The sequence below is a fragment of the Podarcis vaucheri genome, assembly GCF_965113315.1.
Source record: "Podarcis vaucheri genome assembly, chromosome: 6".
Lineage (NCBI taxonomy): Eukaryota > Metazoa > Chordata > Lepidosauria > Squamata > Lacertidae > Podarcis > Podarcis vaucheri.
Genome location: NC_138764.1, coordinates 40,032,671 through 40,048,497, shown reverse-complemented (window position 1 = coordinate 40,048,497; position 15,827 = coordinate 40,032,671). Strand labels below are relative to the sequence as shown.

Below are 15,827 nucleotides of genomic sequence, written 5' to 3'. Positions count from 1 at the left end.
GCCTCCAGTCAGAAGTACTTGCCTACGCTTATGGACGTGTTTGGGTGAAAGTTCCATTTATAAATGTATTTATGGAATGAATGAATGAATGAATGTATTTATGCACTTTTCACAATGGTAGTGTTACGGCTAAAATCTGGGTGCGGGGTTACTCTGCCACCCAGCTCATCGGACTAAGTCCGTGGGTCCCTGCGGAAGAAAATGAGCTCAGCCGGACACAGGAGCAAACTGCAGAAGGTCCAAGTTTATTGCGCAACAGGTTCAAGGCGAGATTGAACCCAGAGAAAGGGGTGACATGAACTTTTGAAATTTCCCTCCATATCCCAGAATACAGTGCAAAATACATCCCAGTTACATCATGAATACATTAAGAAGAGGTTGGGTTACACAGATTAACATATGGAGGAGGGAGGGGTGAATATGCAGAGAGCCGGATGGAGGAGGGAGGGGGAATATGCAGAGCTGGAGATATGCGCAGATAAGCACATCCTGAGAAGACAATGGTCCATGTACACATAGTCTGTCACCTGGCATTGCCCAGAGGAAAGGTTTGGCAGAGTGATTTTGACAGGATTACTTGAGAGATTATGGAGGACAGGGGAGGGGTGATGGAGTCCTAGAGAAATTGAGCAAATATATTGTAGTGAAGAAGGCATGCCCCCCCCTTCCGTAACAGTAGAAAACAGAGAGACTGGGGGGGGGGTAGTCTAGTGTGTTTGAGCCCAAAACGAAAGGTCTCCTCTTGCAAGAGGAAGCAAAATGGTTTTAATATGGAGATGTGGGAAAGCGCTTTTGTTTGTGCAAGGCAGCCATCCTGCTGCAGTCTTTGAGCCCCATTCGAAAGGTAGCAGAGGGTTGGTGCACCCTCTTGTTGGATGACCAGACTTTTGATCTTCTCTGAACCCAAAGCATTTAGAATTGAATGCAATCTGGATGTATGGGGGGGGGGGGAGGGGAACCTTAATCATACTACTTGCTTCAGGAGTACAATACTTCATGGGAAGAACAAGCAGATTGGTTTGGGTATCTCTTAGATACCATTTATTATTGTGATTTTTCAAATGGGAGATAAGGACTTGGATTCTTCCTTCCCTATCTTAAAGCCTGTTCAAGAGCAAAGAGGCACTCTACCCCTTTCAGCGCCCCCAAAATAATAATAATGATTGCAAATTTTTCACAAGTTCCCTCTTGTAAGATTGGCTCCAGCAGAGGCTTCTGTAAATTACTATGGAGAAGAGATAATTTTACTGATTTCTTCCTGTGCTACTGCTCTTGTGTATCTATTTGCTGAATATTTATTTTCAATGTGGGATAGCCTTTTGAGTAGCTTCCAGTGTACAAAAATAAGTTAGAATGTAAACTGACTACGTCTTTTTCTATAGCTTAACTTCAAATGACTTAGCATCGCAGGATAACTTTGCCATTCTTCAGCTGTTAATCACTGTAACATAGGCCAGTTAGAACTATATTAATGCTTTGAGTTTTATTTGGATTCCTAATTCAAAGCATGTGCTCAGTTCTTCTGACGCCATATGCGTCAGTCATTGACATTAGTCACAGCTTAAAGATAGGCATGTGAGTTGGGACATGAAAATTGACACGTCCTCATCATAGAATCGCTAAGAACTAGGGGCTTAACAATAACCTATACTTCCTGTTCATGCTGACCTTCGTAGAAATTGGAAGAAGGCTACAGAAGTTTAAATTCAAAACTACATGGAATTCTCATTTTTTTAAAAAGCCAACTTTTCCTGTGAAATTAACTTTTTCTCTGAAGGTCACCATTTTGTCATTAGCTCAATCAAGCGATTGTTGCAAAGGCAGTACAATGGATTAGGCACAACTGCTTTAGCTACTATGGTTCATAATTACAAGGGGGGTTTGGTATGGGTCACCATAATGGTACAGGAAATAGCAAATTTTATCACTGAAAAGTTTCTCTTAATGCAGTGTCAAAATGACAACATATCGTAGATATGAATTATGTTCCAGAAATTCTGCTTTGCTGGAGATAGCAAGAAGTACAGGAGATGAAACACATTATTTCTGTTCATTGTCATGTTGAATATATAATTTTAGAGTTTATATAGTTTTGTTTTTATTGTAAACTGCTTTATTTCAATAGAAAAGCAGAGTTTAAATGTTAACTCAAAATTTCAATCTACTTAAACTTGTACACCACAAGTTTCATGTGTGTGTGTGTGTTTATATGTGTGTGGTGTGTATATAAATAAAACACATTAAATAAAGAATATAGTCAACTAAAACACAACTACCTGGGTGATTGAAAATTTTCAAAGTTCTCAAAAACTAACCTGCATTGAAATAACATCAAGGTATACACTTCTCCCACCTCCCAACTTTTTTTTCTGCTTAAGTGTTTTAGCTTCAGATGATTTTTTACTTGGGTTTAGAAATAACATGTAGCTTTCTGCTTGCGTAGCCTCTTACCTCCATGGACCTGATCACCCTGTATATGGGCTCTCTTGCAGGATACATATGCTGCGATTGAGATGTTTTCCTGAAGCCAAACCAAGTTTCCTACCTGTCTCTTAAGTGGCTATACTAATTTTGCAGCTCTCCCTGGCATCTTCCCAACTTCTGTTGCTGGAATGTTAATGAACATTCCATGACATCAGAACAGTGCAGCCAGTAGTGAAGAAGGAAAGTGTGCAGACAAGGTTAGATGAAAAGAGGGGAAATGACAATAATAAGAAAGCTGCATCTGTTTGTGCTTATCTGTTGCAAGATCCAAATTCAGTTGCAACTAGGAAGCAGTAATGTTGAGTCTTAATAAGGCTAAACTAAACAAATGAGTGCAAGAAAGATTTTTTGTTGTTTTAGATCTCGACTTCCTGAATGTGATGACAAGTGAAATATTTATCGAAGTGCTATTCGCACAGTAACGTTCCATTAAGTTCCAAAGTTCTGACACTTTGGGAAAGAAATAGGAACGCTTTATTATGCTGCCCCTAACCTATGGCCAACTTTAAACTTACGTTAGACTCCAAGCCTAATTCGCATGCCTACTTCTTTTCTAACACAACACATATTGCTGTGTCACACTTTGTTTTATATTTTTAGTTCTGTGTGTTTTAAAAAGCTGGTTGTGCTAAGGTAGGAAGGAGTGTGGGGTGCATGCTGTATGACCCACAGTTTGCCCTCTTTATTCCAACACCTTTCCCCACTGAAATTAGGCTTTTAAAATGGTTTCTAATAATAACAAAAGAATATAAGCCTAATTGCAGTGCAGGGGTTCGTTTTTGGAGAGGAAGGTACTGCTGGGGAGGGAAGGATTAATCTTGTCCTCCCCTTGCCCTGTGTTCCCTCCATAGTGCCAATAGTGTCCGCTTTTGCAGTTGAAAAAAACACATTTTATTGCCTCCAAGGGAAGCTTTCTTCAAGCCCTAATTGTTGAGACTGGCACTGGGGCAATCCTGCTGGAAACTGTAGCTGGGAAAGTGAGAGTTATTCTTCCTTCCCAATTACATTCTCCTCAGAAGATCACACACCTGCTGTGGGAGTTAGGTTTGGAAAAATCCAAATGCTGCTTTTAGGCTCTTATTGCTGGTAAGGGGAAGTGTACGAGACCATCTCCACTTTTGGTATGTAGTCCTTGAAGGGTTCGCCAAGGGATAAGGTGGTGCTTGATCCAAAAGAGGTTTCCTGCTGTTGTTGTAAGGTATTGAAGGATGAGTGGGAAGGGAAAGAAGGTCAAAGTTTAGAAAGCCACAAAAGGGACTGATTGCAAACCAGGGAATCTCTTCCTAAAAAATCTCTCAATGGAAGGGTCAGAGAATGAGCGTCCCTATAGGTTCTACTGGACTCCAACTCATCATTGGCCATGGTGGCTGATGGGAGCAGAGCCCAGAATCCCCATCCCTGTACCTCATTGAGTTGATAAAAAGACATGAGATTGCAGCAGTCCTAGTTTAATTTTGCCTTCTTTGTGTTTTTCACCAGTATAAAAGTACCATGGCACTGATATGTGGTTTGAGACTCAATGGGTTGCTGGAGGACTTCAGTAATGCAAAATCTAAGACTAATTTTGTACAATTCCACACCGTGTGCCCCATCCCATGTTTTTCAAAAGGATCAGACTTCAGGGAGGCTTTTTCAGGGGCTTTTGTGGGGAGTGGAAGTGTGCGTAAGTTTAACTCCTCTTAGGAGACAAGCTCATGTTTCTCCATAGTGTTAGCTAGTTGACATCTCAGAGTAGTGGATGCTCCTATATACTAATTAATACATCAGCTACCAGCATGTGCACGTGCGTTTTTCAGAAGGATTTCCTGTTAGAATAGCCTTTGTAAATCCTGTGGAATTGGTGTGAGCAATTATACAACAAAATAGTGCTTTGTGTTATGTTTCTCTTCCCACTCTTCCTTTTTAAAAAAAGTTATATCCAATTCCCTCTAAACAGCTTTTCAAACTTGTGTTCAAAAAAGCTGGTTAGAAACCTTCTGTAGACAAAAACCCTTCCAAAAGAATTTTGATGTGTGAATTTATCATATGTTATACACATGTTTTTTTACCACTTGGATTGCATCCCAGATCTCTTAATTAGTTATTAGAGTAAGTTATATAATATTCGCTTCTCCCCCCCCCCCGCCAGCCTCCAGACCAGCTCCGGGAATAGCGGGGTGGCGGCGCTCCGCCTCCCCGCTATCCCCCGAGCTTGTGGGGCTGGCGATGGGGAGAAGCAAGCTTGCTTCTCCCCGCCCCGCCCCCCGCCAGCCTCCAGACCAGGTCGGGGAATAGCGGGGTGGCAGCGCTGTGCCTCCCCGCTGTCCCCCGAGCTTGTGGGCTGCAGGCTGCTGCCCGCAAGCCTTGTGAGCCCGCGGGACTTCCCGCCGGGCTTGCAAGGCTTGCAGATATCTTCCTGAAGCCTGGAGAGCGAGAGGGGTCGGTGCGCACCAATGCCTCTAGCTCTCCAGGCTTCAGCGAAAGCCTGCATTTGCCCCATAGGAAACACACACATTTCCCCTTCATTTTTGGAGGGGGAAAAGTGCGTCCTGTAGGGCGAAAAATACGGTAACTTGCCCTGCTTTTCCTAAAAATGAAGAATATGAGTAAATGTTTCTTTGATTTTGTTCACACTCTGTGAAGCACAGAGAAAGAAAATGCCAATTATTACACCTTGTTCCATTTTGTTTTCGCTTACTTAGTTTTCAGCAAGTGGATTAAGTTTTATTTTCCAAAGATTACGTTACTGTGACTGATCTTTACTCAGACTTTTTACATGTACACAGCATGATAAGAAAGCTTTCCAAGTGTGTAATCAAGTCTTCCTTCTATTTTATATGAATTTCAGCTTTTAATCAGCTATAACAATTAAATAGCATGGTTTCTGTGAGGGTTGCTATAGTGCAGTGATAGGAAACCTGTGGGCCTCCAGATGTTGTTGGACTTCAGTTCCCATCAATTCCAGCCAGCGTTGGGAGTTGTCGACCAGCAACATTTGGAGGACCAAAGGTTCCTAATCCTTGCCATAGGATGTGTGACAGGTCAAGCAGCAGAGGGAATAGGTAAAAATATACAAGAACATTGGACAAATTTGTCCATGAATTGGACAAATTCCTGGAGGCTAAGGCTACTAATCACAATGGCTTTATGCATTTATGGGGGACAAGAGTGGGAAAGGGACTTGATGTAGCTTTGGTCTGATTTCAACAGGACTCATGTTATGGCTACAGAAAGATAGTGGGTTCCTAATCCGGTTTTTATTTTTCCCAGTCTGCCCTTTCAGAGAGCCCCAGCACTTCTCTTCGGTCCAGGAGGTGGCAGGCAGTGGGCGACATGAGCTTTCAGCATAGTCTGGAAAGCTAGGGAAGGGCCAGGCATGGTGCCCAGAATGATGCTGTGCCCAAAGAGGAAGCTGGCTGTTGAGAACAGGTGGGCTGGGAACCGTGATCTGGCTGGCCATTTTAATTGTGATAGAGGCTGCCAAGAAGAGAGACAGAACTGTTTTGTTCAAGGGTACTTTCTGAAGAAGGTGGCATTTTTTTGAAGAGTGTGCAGATAGCAGAGTGGTTTCTGTACGTTTCATATTTATTCACTTGCTATAATGCCTTCATCCAATGATCATCGGACGGTTTACAATATAAAAACACAAAAAATACATACCATCATAACAAACAAAAACAATTCCCCCCAGTTTAAAAGGCCATAGATTGTTTAATTAGCCAAAGGCCTGGGAAGAAGAGTTTTGGCATGTTTTGGTCCAGGCGCCTAAAGAAAATGCTTTCTTGAGAATGCCCTGGTTTTTTTTGTTTGCTTCTGCATTCTCCTACCTGAAGCATGATGGTAAAGGTAAAGGGACCCCTGACCATTAGGTCCAGTCGTGGCCGACTCTGGGCTTGCGGTGCTCATCTCGCTTTATTGGCCGAGGGACCCGGCGTACAGCTTCTGGGTCATGTGGCCCCATGACTAAGCCGCTTCTGGCGAACCAGAGCAGCACACAGAAACACCGTTTACCTTCCTGCCGGAGTAGTACCTATTTATCTATTTGCACTTTGACGTGCTCTTGAACTGCTAGGTTGGCAGGAACAGGGACTGAGCAACGGGCGCTCACTCCATCGCGGGGATTCGAACCACTGACCTTCTGATTGGCAAGTCCTAGGCTCTGTGGTTTAACCCATTGGGCCACCCGTGTCCCTTGCGAAGCATGATGGTAGAAGAACATAAAGCAGGGGTGGCTAACCATGCTCTCTCCAGCTTAAGGGAGCCACCTTTGTCTTAAAGGGGAAAGGAAAAGGAAGGGGGAATTGTAATGGTTGAGAAAAACAATCAGCCCAATAAAATCTACAACCCCAAATTAGATGTGTTTGAAAGGAAGCTTTCAGTGTTTGAGAAATAAGGTGCATATTTGATTTTTTTAACACACACACACACACACACACACACACACACACAAACACAACAAGAAATCTCTCAATACATTTCATTTTACATTACATTTATACTTTGTCTGGATCTGTTTTGTTGCTTTTATGCCCGTTTGTAAGGACAACAGGTGTGGTATGTTTTCTGTTCCGCTATCAGCTTACTTTCCTTTTTCTTCAGGAATGCCTGCTGAGAATAAAGTAGCTTGTAATTTGGAACAAGTGGTTGCTCGTTTTTTGTAACCAATTGGGGGGGCGGAGCCAGAGCCACTGTGGGAGTTCCTAGACTGCCTTGTCGAAAGCCAGCTGTTTGTGAGAGTGACTGGGCAAAAAGCATGGTGCAAAGGGCACACTTGGCATTGTGTTTGAGCAAGGACTCAGGCTCTCTTGGCAGTCCACCACTTTTTCACGTGATTGACAGTGCTGCTGTTTGGAGGGATGGTGGCAGGGATTATGTGTGCCGTGTGCACAAACTTCATCTGAAGTAAACATATCGGAAGTTTAAAATAGCATCTCTTCAGCTGAATGATGGGGACTGTGATAAGAAAAGATAGGATGAGGGCATAAAGGGCTCAGGAGACCTTGTGATTAAGAGAGAGTTCCCCATTTTTATGACATGAGAGTGTATCTTTGTGGCAATTAATGTGAACAATTAGAAATTAATGTAATATACTCTTTAGGTACAACTGAATTAGAACAAAAGCGAGTCGGTAAACTGAGGAACTTCGTTTTCTACATCTGTGAGGTAAATTTTAAAGGATCAGTTGGTTAGCCTTACAAAATTGGTTTGTAAACCAATAGGTATATTCATGGCGATGGAGGTAATAGGTAATTTGGAACATTAAAAAGAGAGCATATTTGTTTCTCTGTCCTCCAGTATTTTGGAATATATCAACTGATGTAGAAGACACTAATGGGATAATTCTGTAATCATTGGACAGGGGCATTAGCTTGATCAAATCGTAAATTAGAGAACGTTTGTGAATGTTTTTCGGAAGCTGAATGTACAATGTGGCTTCCGCGGCCTCCAGCTGAGTGCAGAAAGCTCCTGCAGCCAGTCGGGAGCCGCGCCTTGGTTTTCAAACCATTTCGGGAGTCAAACAGACTCCCTGAACGGATTAAGTTTGAGAACCAAGGTACCGCTGTACTTAGGCTGAAAAAGTCGTAAGTCAGGGTAGGGAGAAACACCCTTGTATCTAAGGTTTGATACAATCTTCTACTGGGGTTTTATTCTTCAGTAGCTTCAGGCTTTGTGCATTAAAGCTAAAGCCTGTGGCTGCTTCCCTGCTAAAGTGTAAATAATTTCACTCTTTGATTGACTTAGGAAATCCAGCAACGCCTAAAGACAAGGCAGTCTAGAAGGACTGTGGTTTCTTAAATAAGTACGTTGAAACATATAAGACAGCCAGCATTTCAGGCTGTTATGCTCTGGGCTTCATGAAAATGAGTTGGGCGGCAGGTGTATCAAGCAGCTGTGCATTCCTGGAGCTTTCATTGTGCTGGTGTCTCCTCTCTCAAGCTGCCCTAAACAGTGTGTGTGTGTGTGTGTGTGTGTGTGTGTGTGTGTAGAAAAAAGGGTTCTGTAATGAAGTGCACTTGTCACTATACCTTTGGATAAACCAGTTATTGTATGCCAGACATTACATTTGTGCATTGAAATATTCGCTACTTACTGTCTGTGGTTTGAACTGTGCCATAAGGTTGGCATAATTTTGCATCTATTTAACATTCTTTTCCTAGCTCATTTTTGTAAGCCTCTTACGAAATATTTTGAGAGCAGGTTTTCAGGGGCCACAGGAGTCTGCAGAGCTGAGGTGGGTGGGAATTGGTGGGGGGGAAACTCATTTCCTTCTCCCCATCCAGTGGTTGTGTCCTATGAAACTCTACTTGGTGGGAAGTCTGGATCCAACCCTTTGTCTTTCATCAGCAATAGCTGGCACTATAATGAAAATCCACAAGGTGTTTTAATGAAAGATTTTTCTCTCTCTTTATAAGATAAAGACACCGATATTACTGTAAAGGATAATACCGAAGAATTCAGCCTGCGGGATACATTAAGCATGGGATCAACAGATTCATTTGTTTCAGCTGCTGAGGTATGTTGGAAGTAGTGATTGCTGCTTTTTTGCGTAGCCATCATACCACTTCTGAATTCTGCTAAACAGGAATGACTTTCTCTTAGAGTAGAATATCTGCGAAAAATGCATTCAAATGCACAGTGGTCTGCAGACTGATTGTAGCCTTCTGACACTTAAAAAAAAAAGGTAGATAAACAGTTAAAAGATGCATGAAGTCATCACACATAATGAAATGTTTACAGGTACACAGGTTCCATCCTTTTCCCTATACTCTTTCCATGTAGGGAGCTTGTAGTGTCTGAAGTGAGGATAAAAGTGATATTCTCATGAATTCACCAGAAAGGCAATATGATCATACTCTGGTGAGCACTGCTTTAATAACTTCTTGCCAAGAAGTATGACACTTTTTGGAGGCCCTGGGCCACCATGCTTCTGGAATCTGTGGCTTCGAGAACACTGTCCAACCATCTTGTCCTTTGTCGTCCCCTTCTCTTTGTGCCCTCCATCTTTCCCAACATCAGGGTCTTTTCCAGGGAGTCTTCTCTTCTCATGAGGTAGCCAAAGTATTGGAGCCTCAGCTTCACGATCTGTCCTTCCAGTGACCACTCAGGGCTGATTTCCTTAAGAATGGATGTGTTTGATCTTCTTGCAGTCCGTGGGACTCTAAAGAGTCTCCTCCAGCACCATAATTCAAAAGCATCAATTCTTCGGCGATCAGCCTCCTTTATGGTCCAGCTCTCACTTCCATACATCACTACTGGGAAAACCATGGCTTTAACTATACAGACCTTTGTTGGCAAGATGATGTCTCTGCTTTTTAAGATGCTGTCTAGGTTTGGCATCGCCTTTCTCCCAAGGAGCAGGCGTCTTTTAATTTCGTGACTGCTGTCACCATCTGCAGTGATCATGGAACCCAAGAAAGTAAAATCTCTCACTGCCTCCATTTCTTCCCCTTCTATTTGCCAGGAGGTGATGAGCCCAGTGGCAGAAACCAAATAGAAGATTTTGAGTTTAAGGGAACTGATTTCTGTTGTTGGTAACAAAAACTAATATTGGTGTCTGTAGGCTGTATGAAATGTAAGTTTGAGAAGACTACATGTACCAGTAATGCAAAGTTCCTGTAGAAATCGCTGAAGTGGTTTTGAAGGGCCCTTTCCCTGTTGACTGACCACTTTCCTTGACGACACTGGTTTTGGCTTTGCTTGCTGCATCTTAAACTTCTCTTATGTGTGTTTCTGCAACAGCACATGACTGAGCTGCACTATGGACCTATGGGTTGTGGGGAGGGGGTTGCATAGTCCCTGCCATCATGAAACATGCTGCTGTGTGAGTTTTCTTTTCAGTTTTTAACTGCCCTCCCTTAAAATGCTTTAGAATCCTATTACTCTGTTTGCAATCCCTCCCTTGGTAAAATATAATTAGAAGGTGGCTTGTAAATTATATCTCCCCTTCCTTGCATGTCTTGGCTTTTCTGGAATGTGCCACAAAAGCAGTTGGGCACTCTCAAGCATTCAGCTGTTGTTGCAAAGTGCTACTCCGACGCAACAGCTACTAAAGACCATTTTAATACTATATGATTACAAAGTCTCTTTCCCATGCTTTGCACATTAAGAATGTCCGTTTTAAATGGAAGATGCATTAAAAGTTCTTGCCTTATGGAAGGCAAACTGTTAGTTGGGCTAGCGTTCAAGGGACAAGCTATATGATGTAGCCCTCAGCTCTGGCTTGCCTTGCATAGATGCCAGCTATCCATTTCTGCTCCTCAGGGACATGATTCAGCATCAGGCCCTTGTCCCAGTGTGTCACTGTGGCTTTTCTTTGGAAGCTGCAGTACTGGATATTTATCTTTTAATTAATGTCAAAAGAGGTGGATCTTGCATAGAAATACCACAAAGGGCATTTAGTTCTTGATATTTGTGGAAGTGTTTCAGGATGTTAGCCAACTGATCTTGAGAAGGTCTCCCTCTTCTAGCTTGCAGAACACAAAGAGAGCCGAAACTCTTATAATCTGGATTCGCTATGCCATTGCCCATTATACGAAGAAGCTATGCACCTGGCGGAAGAGGGCAAGATTTATTCACGAGTCTTACGGTACTAAATGTTTTGTCTGCTTTCCCTAATATTACTTGCACATTTTCTAAAAGCAAAACAGTGCTTTGTATGCAATATTTTTTATATTGGCTTGAATTAAAGGGCAAGTCAACTGTTAAGTTTCAAGTGCCTTTTTGTTGTTGTCTCTGTAAATAGGACTGATACGTTGGAGTGTCTGGGGGACAGCGACTTTCTTGCTAAGCTCCATTGTATCCGCCAAGCTTTTCAGGTAAATGTTCAATCAGCTCCTTAAGGCTGACCTCCATACCACATACCACATAAGCACAAAACTCCTGTGGCAGTAGGTTTTCTAACAGATCAGCCAAACCGCCCAATCATCAAGGGTAATTGTGATTTGTTTTCAAGATGGAAATAATACCATTGGGTTGTTTTCAATATAGCTTCTTAGTCACATACTATTTAAGTTCTATATATAAAAGTCAGGAGGACGCCAGCAACAGAGGCCTTGTTTCCTACCAGTATATTTCACAATTGATAGCAAATTCTTTCTGCCACTAGCAACTTCTCTCCCTGTCTGTCTGTATCCTCGAAACCTTTCAAAGTAAGTTTGCTTGGAAAATGGACTATTTTCAGGGAGAACTGGTTGGCAGCAGTGCTATTTTTCTAGAAAAGGAACTCACCATGAGCATCTCCCTTGTTCTCTTATAATGGCAACTGAGTTCTGCAATCGACACAAGATAATATCACCAAGGCAACTATTGGTAAACAAACACTAAATGTCCATAAAAATGGCAAAGTAGTTTCTTTCTCAAATAGGTTTTATCTTAAACAATAGCGAACACAGTAAATGAAGAATCCACTTCTAATATACCAGTGGTTCAGTGCTCATTTCATCGCTAAAGAGCTTAGTCATTGAGCTTTGTAGTAAATAATATACAAGAGAAGACAATATGTCAACGAGTTAAAGCAGGGATATATCTGTCCCCATCTGCATGTTTCCATCGGGAGGAGCATAGAAAGAGGACAGTGTCCTTCAGTTTGTTCCAGCTGAAAAAAAGCCCCGGTTGGTAGAAATAAAGGAAATATTGTAAGCCGCCCAGAGTGGCTGGGGTAACCCAGTCAGATTGGCAGGGTACAAAAATTTATTATTATTTATTAAGACAGTTAAGAATGTAAGTGATCTCAGATGGGTAATACCTAGTGATCCATTACAGGTAATCTTTTCCAACGCCGCAAATAGAATATTTCTTGCCGAAAGTGGAAGAAAAATCTTGTGTGCGCTAATCATGAGAGCTAGAAAGGTAAACACTTTTGTTTAATTAATTTGTATGGTGGATTTAATGTTCAAGAAAGCTTTGTGGTCACAGGCTGTAATCCTAATGCCACTCGCCTGAGAATAAACCCCATTGAATTTGATAGGACTTACTTCTGAGTAGACATGATTATTTCCCCGTAGTTGCCTCCTCTCACTGTGAAGTAAGCAGCAAGTATTCATATTTGGCAGACCTGATTCTGAAAGGTGGTATACAGTGGTGCCTCGCAAGACGAAATTAATTCGTTCCGCAAGTCTCTTCGTCTTGCGGTTTTTTCGTCTTGCGATGCACGGTTTCCCATAGGAATGCATTGAAAATCAATTAATGCGTTCCTAGGGAAACCGCCTTCAGACCAGGTCTGGGGACAGTCTGCCCCCGGACCTCTTCTGAAGGCTGGGGGGGGGGACAAGGGCTTTTCTTCCCACCCCCAGCATTTTAAAAAAACCCTGGGACAGCGGAGGACTTCTCCGCTGTCCGGGGCGATCTTAAAATGCTGGCGGGCGGCATTTTAAAATCGCCCCGGACAGCGGAGGACTTCTCCGCTGTCCGGGGCGATTTAAAAGCCCCTGGGAAGGCAGGCAGGGGGGACAAAGACTTTCGCCCCCTGCCCGCCTTCAGAAGGTGTCCCCGCCCCCCCTCCCCACTTCGGAACAGCTTTCCGAAGTGGGGCGGCTGGGGCAGGTGTCCCCGCCCCCCTCCCCACTTCGGAACAGCTTTCCAAAGTGGGGCGGCTGGGGCAGGTGTCCCCGCCCCCCTCCCCACTTCGGAACAGCTGCAAAAGACGTCCGGGGGAAGCGGGGAAGCGAAGCGCTTCGCTTCCCCGCTTCCCCCGACGTCTTTTGCAGCAAGGGGCTGCAGGGAGATCGCTATCTCCCCCCAGCCCCTTGCTTCAGAAGAGGTCCGGGGGAAGCGGGAAGCGAAGCGCTTCGCTTCCCCGCTTCCCCCGACGTCTTTTGCAGCAAGGGGCTGCAGGGAGATCGCTATCTCCCCCCAGCCCCTTGCGACCCTCCCCCGGCTGGAGAGGTGACACGCGCCTATGGCAGGAGCCTCCATAGACGCACGTCACCTCTCCAGCTGGGAGAGCGCGCGCGGGGCTAAAGCAGCCCCCTGCGACCCTCCCCCGGCTGGAGAGGTGACGAGCGCCTATGGCAGGAGCCTCCATAGGCGCGGGTCACCTCTCCAGCTGGGAGAGCGCGCGGGGGGCTAAAGCAGCCCCCTGGGACCCTCCCCCGGCTGGAGAGGTGACGCGCGCCTATGGAGGCTCCTGCCCCGCTCGGGATGGCAGTCCCGGCAGGGCAGACAGCTCTGCGCCGCCATCCCGAGCGGGGCGGGACTTAGCGCCCCGCTTGGGATGGCGGCGCAGATGTGCCTGCCGTCCCCGGACGGCAGACAGCTTTGCGCGGCCATCTGGAGCGGGGCGGGCTTCTCCCCCGGCTCCCGATGGCCGTGCAGAGCCCGCGCTGATCCCGGCACGGCAGACAGCTCTGCGCCGGCATCCAGAGCGGGGCGGGACTTAGCGCCCCGCTCGGGATGGCGGCACAGATCTGCCTGCAGTCCCAGGACGGCAGACAGCTCTGCGTGGCCATCTGGAGCGGGGCGGGCTTCTCCCCCGGCTCCCGATGGCCGTGCAGAGCCCGCGCTGATCCCGGCACGGCAGACAGCTCTGCGCCCATCCCGAGCGGGGCGGGACTTCTCTGCTGTCCCGGGGAGATTTTAAAATGCTGGGGGTCGGCAGCGAACGCTTCGCTCCCGCCCGCCAGCATTTTAAGATCGCCCGGGGCAGCGGAGAAGTCTCCGCTGTCCCGGGAAGGCAGGTGGGGGGAGCAAAGACTTTTGCCCCCCGCCGGCCTTCAGAAGAGGTCCAGGACCTCTTCTGAAGGCCAGCTGTGGGCGAAAGTCTTTGCTCCCGACCGCCAGCAATTTAAAACAGGTCCCCGGAGATTTCCCTATGGGCTTTCGTCTTGCGAAGCAAGCCCATAGGGAAATTCGTCTTGCGAAGTGCCTCCGAAACAGAAAACCCTTTCGTCTTGCGGGTTTTCCGTCTTGCGAGGCATTCGTCTTGCGGGGCACCACTGTATTCTGTAATTGTTTGCAGCCATGGATTTTGATTGCCCAAACAAGAATGTCCTTACAAACACATTCAAGTCAATATATGTGCTAAGGTGCAGTCCAGCATCTGCATTGATCTCAGTTTCAGTGACAGCGCTCTATAAACATTCCAGTTGTGCTGACAGAGCTGCTCCAGTTGAAATGAATCACAAAGGAGCTCCATGTGTTCTTCAGAGCATTGGACTGAAGCCAGTCTTTCTAGATTACTCAGGCACTAAATGGAAGCAATTATTATCTCTAATTAAGAACTAAAGAAACATGCATAATTTGTCTCCTGCTTGTTGGTTTTTCCCCCCACAGAACCCAAAGAAATTTGAGGAAGTATTTGATGAAATGATCTCTTTCTTAGAGCAGTCTGATCATTGGGCTAATACTGAAATGGAGCTTGCTGCTTGGGGAGTAAGTATATGTTGTAAAAAAATTAGTTAAATAGTTTGTAAATGTTATCTCTCCCTGGTTAGACAATTGCAGTTCCCTTACTGTTCTTTATTTTGTCTCTATTTCAGGGTGTCAATATTATTACTTTAGTCTGTCTGCTTAGACAGTTTATTAAACAATTTCACTAAAATCTGTTGGTTTTTTCAGTGTCATTTAGTCTATTATTATAGACCTGGAAGTTGTATAAATGAGGTCAGTAACTTTATAAATATTCTGATGCTCTGCAGGTGAAACATCTAAATTTCTATGATGTTGTTCTGGACTTCGTATTAATGGATTCCTTTGAAGATTTAGAGAATCCACCTATGTCTATACAAAATGTGGTCAATAACAATTGGCTGAATTCCTCTTTCAAAGAAACTGTAAGTGGCTTTGTTTGGTTCCATGCTTTCATATGGTGGTTGCAGAATATTGGACAGGTAACTTAATGATTGCATTCCTCTGAGCAGTATTTAAATTTAGAGTAAATTATATTATGGTTGGATAATCTGTTTCAGATTCCTTTTACTCATTAAGCAGTTTTGATTCATACCTGCAAGAACCTTAATTGGCTTTCTGCAAACTACTAATCTGCATAAAATTTAGCCACGAAACTCGCATATTTTGGATCAAGTCATTGTCTTAGTACTTTGTATAATAAAAGGAAATGTCTGCAAGAGTGAAAATATATTAATATTTTTAATCCATATATCTAAGCCATTAAAAATACATATAGCAAACTCTATCCCAGGCATCCCCAAACTTGGCCCTCCAGCTGTTTTGGGACTACAACTCCTATCTTCCCAGCCAACAGGACCAGTGGTCAGGGATGATGGGAGTTGTAGTCCCAAAACAGCTGGAGGGTCGAGTTTGGGGGTGCCTGCTCTATCCAGTTTGCCCACCTGGGCCTTCATGTCACAGAGAGATCTGTTCAGTAGTTGTTGAAAGTTACTTTCTCAAAAGAAATTGTTACACTC

At 44.4% G+C, this 15,827-nt stretch overlaps 1 protein-coding gene across 4 annotated transcripts in view; it reads left to right on the top strand.

Annotated features, from left to right (window-relative positions):
* Positions 1–15,827, top strand: part of MIGA1 (mitoguardin 1) — a 39,511-nt gene that overhangs the window by 15,318 nt on the left and 8,366 nt on the right. For all 4 annotated transcript variants that reach the window (XM_082227283.1, XM_082227281.1, XM_082227282.1 and 1 more), the window contains 6 exons: positions 8,877–8,977; positions 10,932–11,050; positions 11,207–11,279; positions 12,226–12,312; positions 14,734–14,832; positions 15,099–15,233. In XM_082227283.1, coding sequence (XP_082083409.1) covers positions 8,877–8,977; positions 10,932–11,050; positions 11,207–11,279; positions 12,226–12,312; positions 14,734–14,832; positions 15,099–15,233 — 614 coding nt within the window. The remainder of the gene's footprint in view (positions 1–8,876; positions 8,978–10,931; positions 11,051–11,206; positions 11,280–12,225; positions 12,313–14,733; positions 14,833–15,098; positions 15,234–15,827) is intronic.